The sequence below is a fragment of the Urocampus carinirostris genome, chromosome 8 (genome assembly GCF_059441175.1).
Source record: "Urocampus carinirostris isolate Australia breed hairy pipefish chromosome 8, RoL_Ucar_1.0, whole genome shotgun sequence".
In the NCBI taxonomy this organism is placed as follows: Eukaryota; Metazoa; Chordata; class Actinopteri; order Syngnathiformes; family Syngnathidae; genus Urocampus; species Urocampus carinirostris.
In genome coordinates, this window is record NC_142356.1 from 41,770,359 (window position 1) to 41,785,603 (window position 15,245).

The 15,245-nt window shown below is 44.4% G+C and overlaps 1 protein-coding gene across 5 annotated transcripts in view; it reads right to left on the bottom strand.

Annotated features, from left to right (window-relative positions):
* polr1e (RNA polymerase I subunit E) overlaps nt 1–5,929 on the bottom strand; it is a 73,078-nt gene extending 67,149 nt beyond the window's left edge. For all 5 annotated transcript variants that reach the window (XR_015851165.1, XR_015851164.1, XM_088342732.1 and 2 more), the window contains exons 1-6: nt 5,805–5,929; nt 5,616–5,719; nt 5,455–5,531; nt 4,448–4,533; nt 498–550; nt 285–429 (exon numbers count right to left, since the gene is read on the bottom strand). Coding sequence is in view for 3 of the 5 variants with exons in the window: in XM_088342732.1 (XP_088198858.1) it covers nt 285–429; nt 498–550; nt 4,448–4,533; nt 5,455–5,531; nt 5,616–5,719; nt 5,805–5,868 (529 nt within the window). In the remaining 2 variants the exon portion in view is untranslated. The remainder of the gene's footprint in view (nt 1–284; nt 430–497; nt 551–4,447; nt 4,534–5,454; nt 5,532–5,615; nt 5,720–5,804) is intronic.
* Between the last annotated feature and the right edge of the window lie 9,316 nt (nt 5,930–15,245).

The window sequence follows — 15,245 nt, forward strand, 5'->3', positions numbered from 1 at the left end:
AATAACCTACCCTTCTCGTCGGCTGAAAAATAGTCTGTGTAATATAGTGTAATAATCTGTGAAGCCCTTTGAGACTCTTAGTGATTTAGGGCTATATGAATAAAAATGACTTGACTTGACTATGTTTTTTTCCTTCTTTGTTATGCAGTGTTTTTATGGCTGGTGAAAATTATACTTCGAAGCTACTTATGGATCACGAAATATGTTATTATTTTGTGCACCACTGTCTAACTTTAAATATGTAATCAAACCATGCATTTTTCATGAGTAAACTTTTTTCTTACCGTCCAGACCCTTCTCATCAATAACTTGGTTGACAGCCTTGACGACAGCCTTGTGCAAAGTGTCGCTGTCCACGTTGTTCAGCCTGCGAGAGTTCAGAGCTTTCTTCTGTTTGTTTGTGCCAAATGCCTCAATCAAAGAATCGACCTGCAAAAAAAAAATTCAAAACATCCCTTGAGACATAATTATAAAAGTGGATTTTTTTTTTTCCTTACCTTTTGCCTGTAGGTCTGATTTTCATCATTATTTGTTGTCATTTGACTTTCTCCTGAGGAAAAAGATTGGCTTTGTTAGGTAATACATGCATTATCTTCATAAAACATTTAAAAAGCAAAAAATATCTAATTATACAACTGCAGTAAGGATCCACCGATATGCACTTTTCAAGGCTGTTACGATACCGATTGTAAGTATTAAGAGGAGGCTGGTAAAAAAAAAAAATTTAAGGCCGACAACCGATATTTGGAGTTGATGTTCATTTGCTATAAAAGCTTAGAAACTGGCGTGAGAATTTTGTAATAATGTAATAAGAAACAAAGATGTTTGATATAAATTAAAATAAATATTTAGTAGCCCTCCTCCTTGATCTGCTACCTTATCGTGGTGGAGGAGTTTGTGTGTCCCAATGATCCTAGGAGCTATGTTGTCGGGGGCTTTAAGCCCCTGGTAGGGTCACCCATGGCAAACAGGTCCTAGGTGAGTGGCCAGACAAAACGCAGATCAGAAGACCCCTTATGATGAAACAAAACTTTGGTCCTCGATTTCCCTCGCCCGGACGCGGGTTACCGGGGCCCCCTTCTGCAGCCAGCCCTGGAGGTGGGGTCCGCTGGCGAGCGCCTGGTGGCCAGACCCTTACCCACGAGGGCCTGACTGTTGTTTGTGCTTATGCACCAAATAGCAGTTCGGAGTACCCACCCTTCTTGGAGTCCTTAGAGGGTGTGCTTGAGAGCGCGCCCCCTGGGGACTCCCTCGTACTGCTGGGAGACTTCAACGCTCACGTGGGCAATAACAGTGAGACCTGGAGGGGCGTGATTGGGAAGAACGGCCCCCCTGACCTGAACCCGAGTGGTGTTTCGTTATTGGACTTCCGTGCTCGTCATGGTTTGTCCATAATGAACACCATGTTCAAACATAAGGGTGTCCATATGTGCACTTGGCACCAGGACCCCCAAGGCCGTAGTTCGATGATCGACTTTGTCATCGTTTCGTCGGACCTGCAGCCGCATGTTCTGGACACTCGGGTGAAGAGAGGGGCAGAGCTGTCAACTGATCACCACCTGGTGGTGAGTTGGCTTCGATGGTGGGCGAAGATGCTGGCCCGACCCGGCAGACCAAAGCGTGTTGTGAGGGTCTGTTGGGAACGGCTGGCAGAATCTCCTGTCAGAAGAAGTTTCAATTCACACCTCCGGCAGAACTTCGGCCATGTCCCGAGGGAGGCGGGGGACATTGAGTCCGAGTGGACCATGTTCCGCGCCTCCATTGTCGAGGCGGCTGATCGGGGCTGTGGCCGTAAGGTAGTGCCTGCCGCGGCGGCAACCCTCAGACCCGTTGGTGGTCACCGGCGGTGAGGGATGCCGTCAAGCTGAAGAAGGAGTCTTATCGGGCCTTCCTGGCCTGTGGGTCTCTGGAAGCAGCTGGCAGGTATCGGCTGGCCAAGCGTAATGTGGCTTTGGCGGTTGCCGAGGCAAAAACTCGGGCATGGGAGGAGTTTGGCGAGGCCATGGAAGCCGACTTCCGAACGGCTTTGAGGAAATTTTCGTCCACCATCCGGCGTCCGGGGGGAAGCGGTGTGCCATCGACACTGTGTATTGTGCCGATGGGGCGCTGCTGACCTCGACCTGGGACGTTGTGAATCGGTGGGTGGAGTACTTCGAAGACCTCCTCAATCCCACCGGCACGTCTTCCTCTGGGGGAAGCAGAGCCTGAGGACTCTGGGTTGGGCTCTCGTATCACTGGGGTTGAAGTCACCGAGGTTGTCAAAAAACTCCTCGGTGGCAGGGACCCGGGGGTCGATGAGATCCGCCCGGACTTCATTAAGGCTCTGGATGTTGTGGGCGTGTCATGGTTGACGCGCCTCTGCAACATCACGTGGACATCGGGGACAGTGCCTCTGGACTGGCAGACTGGGGTGGTGGTTCCCGTCTTTAAGAAGGGGGACCGGAGAGTGTGTCCCAACTACAGGGGAATCACACTTCTCAGCCTCCCTGGTAAGGTCTATTCAGGGGTACTGGAGAGGAGGGTCCGCCAGGAAGTCGAATCTCGGATTCAGGAGGAACAGTGTGGTTTTCGTCCCGGCCGTGGAACACTGGACCAGCTCTATACACTCTTCAGGGTCTTTGAGGGTGCATGGGAGTTTCCCTGTCCGGTCTACATCTGTTTTGTGGACTTGGAGAAGGCATTCGACCGTGTTCCTCGGGAGGCCCTGTGGGGGGTGCTTCGGTAGTATGGGGTACCGCACAGTCTTATCCGGGCTGTGCGGTCCCTGTATGCCCGGTGCCAGAGTCTGGTCCGCATTGCCGGCAGTAAGTCGGATTCGTTCCCGGTGAGGGTTGGGCTCCGCCAGGGCTGCCCTTTGTCACCGATTCTGTTCATATGTGTGAAGCGGCCAGGATAGGGATCAGCACCTCCAAGTCCGAGGCCATGGTTCTCAGTCGGAAAAGGGTGGTATGCTCCCTCCGGGTCAGGGAGGAGGTCTTGCCCCAAGTGGAGGAGTTCAAGTATCTTGGGGTCTTGTTCACGAGTGAGGGTAGAATGGAACGGGAGATCGACAGACGGGTCGGTGCAGCGTCTGCAGTCATTCGGACCCTGTACCGGTCTGTCGTGGTGAAGAGGGAGCTGAGCCGAAAGGCAAAGCTCTCGATCTACCGGTCGATCTACGTTCCTACCCTCACCTATGGTCATGAACTTTGGGTCATGACCGAAACAATTCGATCCCGTATACAAGTGGCCGAAATGAGGTTCCTCCGCAGGGTGGCTGGGTTCTCCCTTAGAGATAAGGTGAGAAGCTCAGTCATCCGGGAGGGACTCGGTGTAGAGCCACTGCTCCTCCGCGTTGAGAAGAGCCAGTTGAGGTGGCTCGGGCATCTAATAAGGATGCCTCCTGGACGCCTCCCTCGGGAGGTGTTCCGGGCATGTCCCACCGGCAGGAGGCCCCGGGGGCGGCCCAGGACACGTTGGAGAGACTGTCTCTCGGCTGGCTTGGGAACGCCTCGGGGTCCCGTCGGATGAGCTGGAGGAGGTGGCTGGGGATAGGGACGTCTGGGCTTCCCTTTTAACGCTGCTGCCCCCGCGACCCGACCTCGGATAAGCGGAAGACAATGGATGGATATTTAGTAGCCCTCTGAAACCGATAGAATTTCAACACAACTAACATGACTAATCTTTAACTCAATCCCAAAACTAACAGTTCAGGAAATAAAATTGGGCTTCGCAGGAACTCGAATAAAAAGGTACATGAAAACTTAAATAGCACACTAAAAACTTGTTACAATAAAATATGAATAAAAATATCAAAACAACCAACATGAGTTAAATTAACTCAAAACAAAAAGTGCATCAAAATTTTAATTGAGCTCGCGAAATTGAAAAGTATGGGCACTCCTGCTTTAGAACCAGATTGATGAGCAAAGGTTATGATAACAGCTAATCACTCGCGGACGTTCACTTTAGCATGCTTTTTTTGCTCTAAATCACAAACACACACACACGCTTGATTGACGAACTAATGTTCTGGTAGTAGCTAATATATCTGTGTTTACCTGAACATGCCTTCTTAAAAGTTATCTACACTATTTTTTATCACACATGAGCTGTCTAGCGCAGACTTTTTTAAATCTCAATGTTATCAGCTATCTTAATTCACAGACATGGCAGGACTCAGGAATAAGCAGAGGTGCCGCCGTTTACTCCGCTCTAACGTTATTCTCTCTACATGCATCGGTACCACCCTAGGTCGCTTATCCTATCAGTAGGTGCAAGGTAGCGTCTGAGACAGAAAGCAGGCGAGAGAAAAAGGGTTGCAGCATCTGAGCCTAAATAATCGTCCCGTTAAATAAACAATTATACTGATACCGATATCCTGCAAGTTCCCAAATATCGGTGCCAATAATCGGCCCACCTGATAATCGGTTGACCTCTTATCTGGAGCAACTTATTTTACTCTTACCAGGTACAACAGGTTGCAAATTGAAAATCTGTGCATGATGTAGTTCCATCTGCATTGTCTCTTTGTTCAATACTCCAACAAAATAGCTAAAAAAAAAAAAAAAAGATGAAATGCTTTAGTATAGAGCAATACGCAAAGACCTTTTTCATACCAAATTCAACATACAGTAGACTTCCAAATTATGGCGTCCCTACTTGATGCTGTTTTCACTTCACGGTGTTATTTTATTATTTTGGTCTTTCTGGGTATGATGAGATACATCTTAAAGATGTCTGTCTACTATTTATGTAATGTTCTGCTATTGGTTTGCATCACGGCATCATTAAATCTATGGTATGGTTTTGCCATAACTACTTCCAACAACACCTTTCTCATTCAGGTTAGTATCTTGTGTGCTTAGAAAAGTCAATCTAAGGCTGGCATATTTTGTTCTGTATTTAAGAAGCCAAACATGGTAATCAAGAAAAGGAAGCTTGCAATTATCATGAAATACCAAGACGGCACAAGAATTGTTACCCTTACTAGGTGTTTAACTTGCAGTTGCCATCTCTATCCAGCCACTACTCTACTCTACCAGCTCAAGAGACATCAATAAATACAAAAACTGCTGTTATCAGTAAATATGAAGACAGCACACGAGTTGCTACCCTCACTAAGAAACTTGGCTGTAACCAATTGACAATCTGGACTGTTTTTAACCCACCGTTGCCATTTCCTCCACCCACTACTCCACTGTACCAGATCAAGAGAAATTACGCGGAAAATAAAAGATTTTTCATTCGTCCTTTACACTGTAAAGTTTACATGTATATTTATGTGTAATTTTATATAATCATATGGCGTATATTAAACAAGTAAAATTTATTATGTACTATTTTGTTTAGTAAGTAATGCACAATTTTACTGCTTTTGCCTTGGTTAATGGGTGTCCGGATCGCATTATTGTAGGTTTTGACAATGTCCCACTATAATCTGTTCTGAGATAGGATCGAAGTCGTGCACTGTACCTGCAAAGACTGTTGCATTTAAGGACGCCTGTTCCGAAATTTTGTCCAACATAACACATTCTTTCTGATTCAGCCACCTAAACCGTAAAAAATAAGACACACTTCAATTCCGAACAGTGAAGATGATCAAAAAGAAGGCAAAGCAGCCTCAAATATCTCACAAGTATCCGCCTCGTTTTTTTCCGGGGGTTTACTTCATCTGCGCTCTTGTACATCGTGAAGTCCAGTTTGGCAGCATTTTGGACGACGCCATTTGAGCATCGGACTAGAAAGCGTGGGTAATATTTCCATATGTTCTTATAGGAATGTGCAATGAAAATAATGCTTGCAAATAAAATTAAAATACTTACATATCACTGCTTTATCCGTGTTGGTTTCATTCCCACAGCACACTACTGAACAGGAGGCCGACATCTTTGTTGTGTCACGTGGTATGGACTTCCTTTCCGTCTACGTCACAATTTCGCGTGGGTGCGTGGATTGAGTGTTGTTTCCTGTTTACCTTGACTTTTATTGCTGTAATGCTTCTGCAAGCCGCTGTTTGGAACACTTTACTTCATGTTGTGTTCTTGTGTCCTGTAGGTCAGTTGTATTAGCCCTAATTAGCTTTTTTGCACTTTTCTTTAGTATTATCTTGGGTTAGGAGTCAGGACTCCTCTCGTGCGTCTGTACTTGTCGATGTCTGTGCATGGTAGAATGTGAAACGTAATGTATGTCCAAGTACATCTGAATAATTCGATAAATTATATGGATTTTTACTTTGCGGGACTCGAATTATTCCATTGAACATAGGAAAAAAAATGTTTTTTTACATTGACAACGAATTATGTATCATTTGTATTGGGTTTTATCGGTTGTTCTTGTTTTAATGTAGTTTTATTTTATACATAACAGAAACGCACTCGACTAAATTGGATTGAGTCTTCTATTTAGTGATTTTTGTATTTATCTTTTTTTTTGTTATTTGGAGTGATTGTATTCGAACTAAGAATTGTTTGTACATGTCGAAGTGATATACCTTTGTACAGTATATATGTAACGGGTGTAATAATAACTTTTATTTTATTGAAATTCCTGCTAAAATATGTGTATAGTTTTTGGTAAATGTCCTGCAATGCTGAGTCCAACAGTGCCATCTGCTGGTATGGGGTGGGGTTTGGTTTTGGCTTCTAACATGTGACCAGGAGGCGGGGTTTGTTGTCAGTTTTACCAGAGTACTACAAAGGTAAGACATATCTTTTGGTGCTCCACAAAATAAGTTAATTTTAAACTTTATAACCCCAGCTGACAAATCTCTCACCATGCATAGTAATGTGATTGATATTGTCAAGCTGTTTAGGTTTATTTTCGTTTTGTTTCTGTTTTACTAAATATTAATTCCCCTTGTAGAGATCAAAGAGATCAAACCCAGCAGAAAAAGCTAATGTTGTGACTCATCCATTTGCAGGTAAATTGTACCCATTTTTATACTCACTATTGTTTTTATTCCTATTTTTCATATACATTAAAAAACGGATGATGTTGGTTAAAATTAAGAGTAAAGAAAAACATGTTGAATTCATTGTAAACGTTAAAAATCCACTATACGATCTCTTGTTAAAAGTATCTTGTTAAAATGCAAAGATTTATAAATGTATTGTGATATTCTAAAATGTATTTTCTGTAAAGTGAAAAGAAAGCTCTTTGATATGCTTTGTTGTCAGAGTTTTACCAGAGTACTACAAAGAGATCAAAGAGATCAAACCCAGCAGAAAAAGCTAATGTTGTGACTCATCCATTTGCAGAAACTGTAATAATAAAAACCTCATCATCCAGTCCAGCGTGAATGTGGATCTTTGGTGGGACACGTACAACGCGGTTACATTGGTGCCGTGACCCGTGACTTCTATCAAGCTCTCCGAACCGAGGACTGTCCTACCTGCCACATCATTTCATGAAGCCATCAGCTCACAGTATTTAAAACTGCTATACAGTGACGTGTTACGCAGGCGATTTTGACTTATTTACATCTTTGAAACATGTTTACTCAGAGCACAAGTGACGTTTCTGAGGGTGTAGCTGATCAGATGACAAATATTATTCAGGAGATAGGACATAAATTGGCTGATAGCATATTCACAAATATACAGTCACGTAATATAGTAGCTCCTAACGCTGCTGCCACACAAGATGTAGCAAACAGATTGAGTCAGGTGGTTACACAGAGAAAGGTTAAGGAACCGCCGTCATTTATTGGGGATGGCTCAGACTCAATAACAATACATGAGTGGGAAGATCTAATGAGGACATTTATTAAAAGGAGTAATGTGAGACTTGAGGAGCAAGCAGAGGAAATCCTTATACATTTAAGAGGAAAAGCTAAAGATGTAGTTAGGTTTGGCATTAGAAACAGTAATATAGACGTCTACACCCGCCCTGACATGATTTATAGTCTTCTCAGGAAACACTTTAGCTGTACCAAGTACTCTGCTGTCCCTCTAGCTGACTTTTATTCAACTTTGCCCAAAGACCAGGAAGACCCCTATGACTACTGGCTGAGACTAAACAGAGCAGCTGACCTTGCCTCTGAGTGCTTGAGTGAGCAGGGCAAAACATTTGACAACCCTGAAATAGAGGTTACTCACATGTTTATTAGGAACTGCCCATGCAAGGAACTGGCACTCACTTACAGATCAAAAACCATCGAAAAGTGGTCTGCATGTGAGTTACTAGAGGTGCTGAATGAATACCACGCTGAGAAGAGCTACAAAGCAGATTCCCTACAACAACCTGCGAATAGAGCGGAAATTGCCGTACACAAAGCTGAGGTGAACCATGGTCCAACCCTCGTGCACGAGCCACCTCAGACTTCGAGCCCACAGTATGTCTCTCTAACGGACGTTATTAGTATGTTGGAGAAAGTTCTGAAACGTGTTACCTCGAACCAGTTCCAAGAGAGAGGGGGAGCTCCAACCAGGCGACCTGGAGCCAGAATCAATGGTTTCACTGCCAAGCCATGTATCATTTGCAAAGAAGTCGAACACAGTGCTCTCTCTCATTGCCGAGACAAAAACCTTTGCTTTCACTGCCATGCCCCAGGGCATTCTCGACGTGATTGTCCAGTGACGAAAGTTGTCCCGCTGCCTCAGGGAAACTAACTGATCTGCGCTTAGGGGAGAACAGTGCAGATCAACTGAGTATACCTCCCACCACTAATGTGAAGCCTGACATGCAAGATACTAAATCAATTTATGAGTTGTATAGCAACAAGATACCTCCATCGAAGAAGCTGATATTTCAGGGGTTTCAGAGAATAGCGGAGACTGACGAACTGTTTTACACACCTGTACTTGTGCAAGAAGGCCCCACTTTCAGAGCGCTGTTGGACAGCGGGTCGATGGCTTGTACAGTAAGTGAGGACACGGCTAAGTCCCTCCTGCAGCAATTCCCTGATATGATGAGTTACACGGCCGATGATTATGTCATTGTAGGCTGCGGTGGACACCAAGTTTCTCCCAGAGATATGTACGACATTCACGTCACAGTTTACGGGTGCCAAATGATAATACCAGTAATGGTTGTGCCAGGCCAGACCGAACAGATGATCCTTGGCAGCAATGCCATCAAATATATTTTGACTCAATTGAAAAGTACTGATGGCTACTGGAGATTAGTTTCCACTCCTGACAACGGTCTGTCCGATAACCACAGTCAATTCCTGTCAATGCTTTCTAACACAGAGAGATGGAGAGGTGACTGCATTCCAGACAAAGTAGGGACAGTAAAAATCAAGAGTTGCGTGACGCTGAATCCACGGACCGAGTACGTTATTTGGGGCAAGTTACCTGAGTTGGCCGGGACGTCTGCGGGCAGCACAGTGGTCGTTGAGCCAACCCAATCAAAGGCTGGGCCCAGACAAGTCCTTGTCGGAAGAGTTGTTACTCCACTCTGGGGAGATGGATGGGTGCCTGTTAAAGTCTTTAATCCCACGGACAGAGTTGTGGTGCTGAGGAGAAACAGGAAAATTGCAGATGTGTCTCCTTGTATCGCAGCGGAAGACCTGCCCAATGCAGAGGAGGTCAAGTGCAACGTGCAGAGTGTACAGAGCAAAGAGGTCCGACCCAGGTCAGAAGAGGACATGATGCGTACATTGGAAGCTCTGGGACTGCAAGACATTGACCTGAAGTCATGTGAGGTTTCGCTGCAGTGTAAAGACAAGCTCCTCCATATCATCGAACAATTCGAGTCAATCTTCTCTCGCCATAAGATGGACTGTGGAGAGGCCAAAGAGTTTGTACATCGTATCCACCTTGTTGATGATAAGCCATTCCGTCTACCCTACAGACGTATACCACCAAGTCAGTATGAAAAACTGAGGACGACTCTGAACGAGATGGAAGAGAAAGGAATTATTCAGAAGTCAACTAGCGACTATGCATCTGCGCTTGTTCTCATATGGAAGCGGAATGGAGAACTAAGGGTATGTACTGATTTCAGAAGGCTTAATGCAAGAACCATAAAGGATGCCTACCCACTACCGCATCAAGCTGATGCTTTGGCCGCACTTGGGGGAAATGCCTTTTTCTCCACAATGGATCTGACGTCAGGCTACTACAATGTCCCCTTGCACCCTGACGACAAAAAGTACACGGCATTCTCCTCACCATTCGGGCTTCACGAGTACAACCGGCTCCCTCAGGGACTTTGCAACAGCCCAGCAACATTTATGAGGATGATGATGTCAATATTCGGTGATCAGAATTTCATGAGCCTATTATGTTACCTGGACGATCTGATGGTGTTTGCCCCCACAGAGGAAGTTGCACTCCAACGCCTGCAGATGGTGTTTACTCGCCTTAAGGAACATAACCTCAAGCTCGCACCCAAAAAGTGTTTTTTCCTCAGACGGACTGTGAAATTTCTTGGGCATGTCATCAGTGAGGATGGAATTCGGACTGACCCCGAGAAAGTGAGAGCGATAAATGACGTACAAGTCGCTGATCTAATGGAGTCGGATGGCAAGACGCCATGCCCTAGTAAAATCAGATCTTTTCTAGGCATGGTGATGTATTTCCAAAGCTTCATTGAAGCATGTTCTGCGAAGGCAAAACCTCTGTTCAGGCTCACATCTGAATCTGGTGACAAGCATAAGCGCAAGAGAGCCCGCAAGAAAGGTCAAGTGAAGCTGGCGCCTGCAGATTGGTCCGATGCATGCCAGAACGCCTTTGAAACACTGAAGCACGACCTCGTGACTGGTGTCACTCTGGCCCACCCAGATTTTGATGCGCCGTTTATTCTGGCTGTCGACGCATCCTTTGATGGGATTGGAGCAGTCCTGTCACAGCTGCCACCTGGTGGAAAAGTAGCCAGACCAGTCGCCTTTGCAAGTAAGACGCTCTCTCGCTCCCAGCTCAACTACCCTGCACACAGGCTCGAATTTCTTGCCTTGAAATGGGCGGTATGTGATAAATTCAGCCATTGGTTGAAAGGAAGACACTTTACCACGTGGACCGACAATAACCCACTGACATACATTTTGACCAAACCAAGACTTGATGCTTGTGAACAGCGGTGGGTAGCGAAGCTAGCTGCATACAATTTTGACCTGAAGTACATTCCTGGCCCAAAGAACATCGTAGCCGACGCTCTGAGCCGTGAGCCATTTGTACGGTCATGTGTGGGTCATCGCCTTGTTACCGAGCCCTATACCTCGCTCTTGGACCAAGTCAACGGTGTGAACAACAGTACTGTGCAAGAGGTGTTCAGAGTATCCAACAATTGTCACGCTGTTGTAGACGAGAGTGCTGGGACATCAGACGAGTCAGTAAAAAGGGCAATTCCATCAGGCTCCAATGGTTCTGTGACATCGGAAGAAGTTGCTGCTGTCCTCAGTGCTCAGTCCACTGGTGGCGTGGGTCAAGTGATGGGAACAGATGCCAACTTCAATCTTCTGCAGAAGGGAGATCAGTCAACGGCACTCCCACAGAGTCAGCTTGTTGGTTTACAAGAACAGGACAACACAATAAGCAGAACCATGTACTTTGTGCATAGACACAAGAGACCTACCAGGCGTGAGAGAGCTGTCGAGTCGTCTAGTGTGATGAAACTACTGAAGCATTGGAGCAGACTCACCATACAGAATGGCATGCTCTACAAAATAAGGAAAGATCCTCACATGGCCAAGAAAATCTTCCAGTTTGTGGTGCCTGATTCATTGAAACAGAAAGTCCTTCAAGGTTTACATGACTCAGCAGGTCACCAAGGCCAGAACCGTACTTTGTCTCTGGTGAGGCAACGATTTTTCTGGAATGGCATGGAACGTGATGTTGTGAATTATGTCAAATCCTGTCAGCGTTGTGTAGTAGGGAAAACACCGGAACCACACAACTGTGCACCACTCAAGAACATAGTCACCTCTGAGCCTATGGAGTTGGTCTGTATAGACTTTTGGACTGCTGAGCAAGAGAACAAGTCTGTAGATGTCCTTGTCGTAACTGATCATTTCTCCAAGATGGCGCACGCCTTCCCTTGCAGGAATCAAACCGCCAAACAAGTTGCTCGCCGTCTGTGGCAGGATTTCTTCCTTGTCTATGGTTTCCCACGGCGTATCCACTCTGATCAGGGAGCTAATTTTGAGAGCAAACTGATCAAAGAGCTTCTAGAGATGGCAGGGGTGCAGAAATCACATACGACTCCGTACCACCCCATGGGAAATGGTATCGCAGAACGATTCAACCGAACATTGGGAGATATGATCAGAACCCTTCCCCCTCAGCCCAAAGCAAAGTGGCCACAAATGCTGCAGCAGCTCACATTCTGCTATAACTGCACAGAGCATGAGACAACAGGGTTTGCACCGTTTTACCTAGTGTTTGGTAGGATCCCTCGTCTCCCTGTCGATGTCATGTTTCAACATGCTAATACCAATGACGCTGTTGTCAGCTACTCTGACTTTGTACGCCATCTGAAGAAAGATCTACATGAAGCTGCTCAGATTGTACAGAGGAATACTCTCAGAGAACAGACTCGTCATGCCAAGCTGTACAACCGTAGGGCCAAAGGATCACCTCTCGTCGTGGGAGACCGGGTGTTGATCGCCAACAGAGGTGTCCCGGGGAAACGCAAAGTTGCAGACAAGTGGGAGTCGACCCCGTATGAAGTCATATCAGTCAAGCCTGATATCAATGTCTATAGAGTCAAGGATTGTCTGACGGGCAAAGAAAAGGTAGTTCACAGGAATTTGCTGCTCTCTGTTAGCTTCTTGCCCTTAGAGGATGATCTGGCCAGCGAATCTGAACACTCAGAGTCTGACGCCGCTATGCATGGAAGTGATGTATGCCCTGATTTACCTGACGCGGTTGAAGACACTGATGTCCGTACAGTAAACTGGGTGATACAGGCAGGTGAAGAGCAAGTTCATCCAGAGGTAGAGGATAACTCACTAGACAGCAGATCTGATGCCCAGTCCGACTCTCGCAGTGTTGATACATCCAGTCGAGGAAGTCAGCACATCCCCGAACAAGATGTTGACCATACTTCAAGTGACAATACGGAAAGCCCATCACAGTGCTCTGAAAATATGATCCCTTTGGGTATGGGTCTCCCAGACGAGACCCCATTGAACACTGACCATCCGGACGCAGACTCCCCTGATACTGACTGTTTAGACTTGACTGTCCCAGACCTTCAAGCTCAGGTTAATTGTGCTCAACCTGACCGTTATGGTCTTAGGGTCCGCCAGTCCATCAGGCCTCCTAGTCGTCTAATTTGTCAGATGAATGACCAGTTGGTAGGTGACAGTCCTCTGTCTGCAATATCTGCTAGTTCCTAGTTTAAGTTCAGTAGAGATGCACTTTCAGTTTGAGTAACAAAGCTTGACCAAGAAACAAGAATTGTGCCTATGTGAGCACTTACAACTACAGGAACAATGTTTGATATTTCAGAGATGTAACAGGCATCTTTGAGTCTGTGCTTAGTTAGGAGTTTGATCGCCACCTTTCTTTTCACACTCCTTTTTGGGAGAGTTTTAGAACTGACATGCACTTCAGTTTGTTCCTTGTAATACTGTACCAGTTTTCGTGTCCTCTTTTTCATCAGTATTTGCCTTTTTGGCATGTGATTTTTTTTCTGTGTAGTGTAGCACTCCCATATTTAACAGAATTTCAGGGGGGTGTATGTAACGGGTGTAATAATAACTTTTATTTTATTGAAATTCCTGCTAAAATATGTGTATAGTTTTTGGTAAATGTCCTGCAATGCTGAGTCCAACAGTGCCATCTGCTGGTATGGGGTGGGGTTTGGTTTTGGCTTCTAACATGTGACCAGGAGGCGGGGTTTGTTGTCAGTTTTACCAGAGTACTACAAAGGTAAGACATATCTTTTGGTGCTCCACAAAATAAGTTAATTTTAAACTTTATAACCCCAGCTGACAAATCTCTCACCATGCATAGTAATGTGATTGATATTGTCAAGCTGTTTAGGTTTATTTTCGTTTTGTTTCTGTTTTACTAAATATTAATTCCCCTTGTAGAGATCAAAGAGATCAAACCCAGCAGAAAAAGCTAATGTTGTGACTCATCCATTTGCAGGTAAATTGTACCCATTTTTATACTCACTATTGTTTTTATTCCTATTTTTCATATACATTAAAAAACGGATGATGTTGGTTAAAATTAAGAGTAAAGAAAAACATGTTGAATTCATTGTAAACGTTAAAAATCCACTATACGATCTCTTGTTAAAAGTATCTTGTTAAAATGCAAAGATTTATAAATGTATTGTGATATTCTAAAATGTATTTTCTGTAAAGTGAAAAGAAAGCTCTTTGATATGCTTTGTTGTCAGAGTTTTACCAGAGTACTACAAAGAGATCAAAGAGATCAAACCCAGCAGAAAAAGCTAATGTTGTGACTCATCCATTTGCAGAAACTGTAATAATAAAAACCTCATCATCCAGTCCAGCGTGAATGTGGATCTTTGGTGGGACACGTACAACGCGGTTACATATATATTATTTAGGTAAAAACACTATTATGTCCTTATGAAATCAATTTTGTATACTTTATGTTTGCACAGCGTGTAATATTTAGCGTCTCCTAGTGGTAGGAAAAAACGTAATTCAGTTTAAAAAAAGAAAATTGATTTGAAAATACAGATATACATGAACTATCATATCAGTGTCATTTATTTATTTATTATTATTTTTTTTCGTCTACCCAAAACAATCATATGTCGAGAAATTTGTATTTTCTCTACATAGTGGAATCCCTACCTATAAGTTACTGCCATGTTTGTCTGCCATCTAGCTGCTACGGCGTAGCAGCTACGCTGTGCTCATTTGGGACTGGTTCCCATTTGCATAAAAAAATACAGCCCCATCTAGGAGATTGATGGGCGCCCCCAGGCTGTACTTGCCCAAGACACACCACAGGAAATGGTGCCCCTATGACCCTAGCAGTCAAGGGATACAACCAATTTACACATACAAGTATTAGAATTAGAATTGTCTTTATTGTCGTTATTATCAACGTAGTATACATTGTTTACAACGAGATAAGACGTTGTGGTCCAGGATAACAATGTAATAAAATACTTAAGAGAAAAAATAAGATTTAAAAAAATAATATTTGGATAAATGGGCAAATATTTACAAAGTAGTGCTCGTAGACTCGTCGAAGTAGTAATCACATCAGAAAAATAGTGCATTTAAAAAAGTGCAGCAACATATTTTTTTAAATAAGAGACAAAGTTAGTATGCATTTTTTCTACACATTAGCAACATATTTTTGTAAAACAGTGAACTTTCAGTCCCG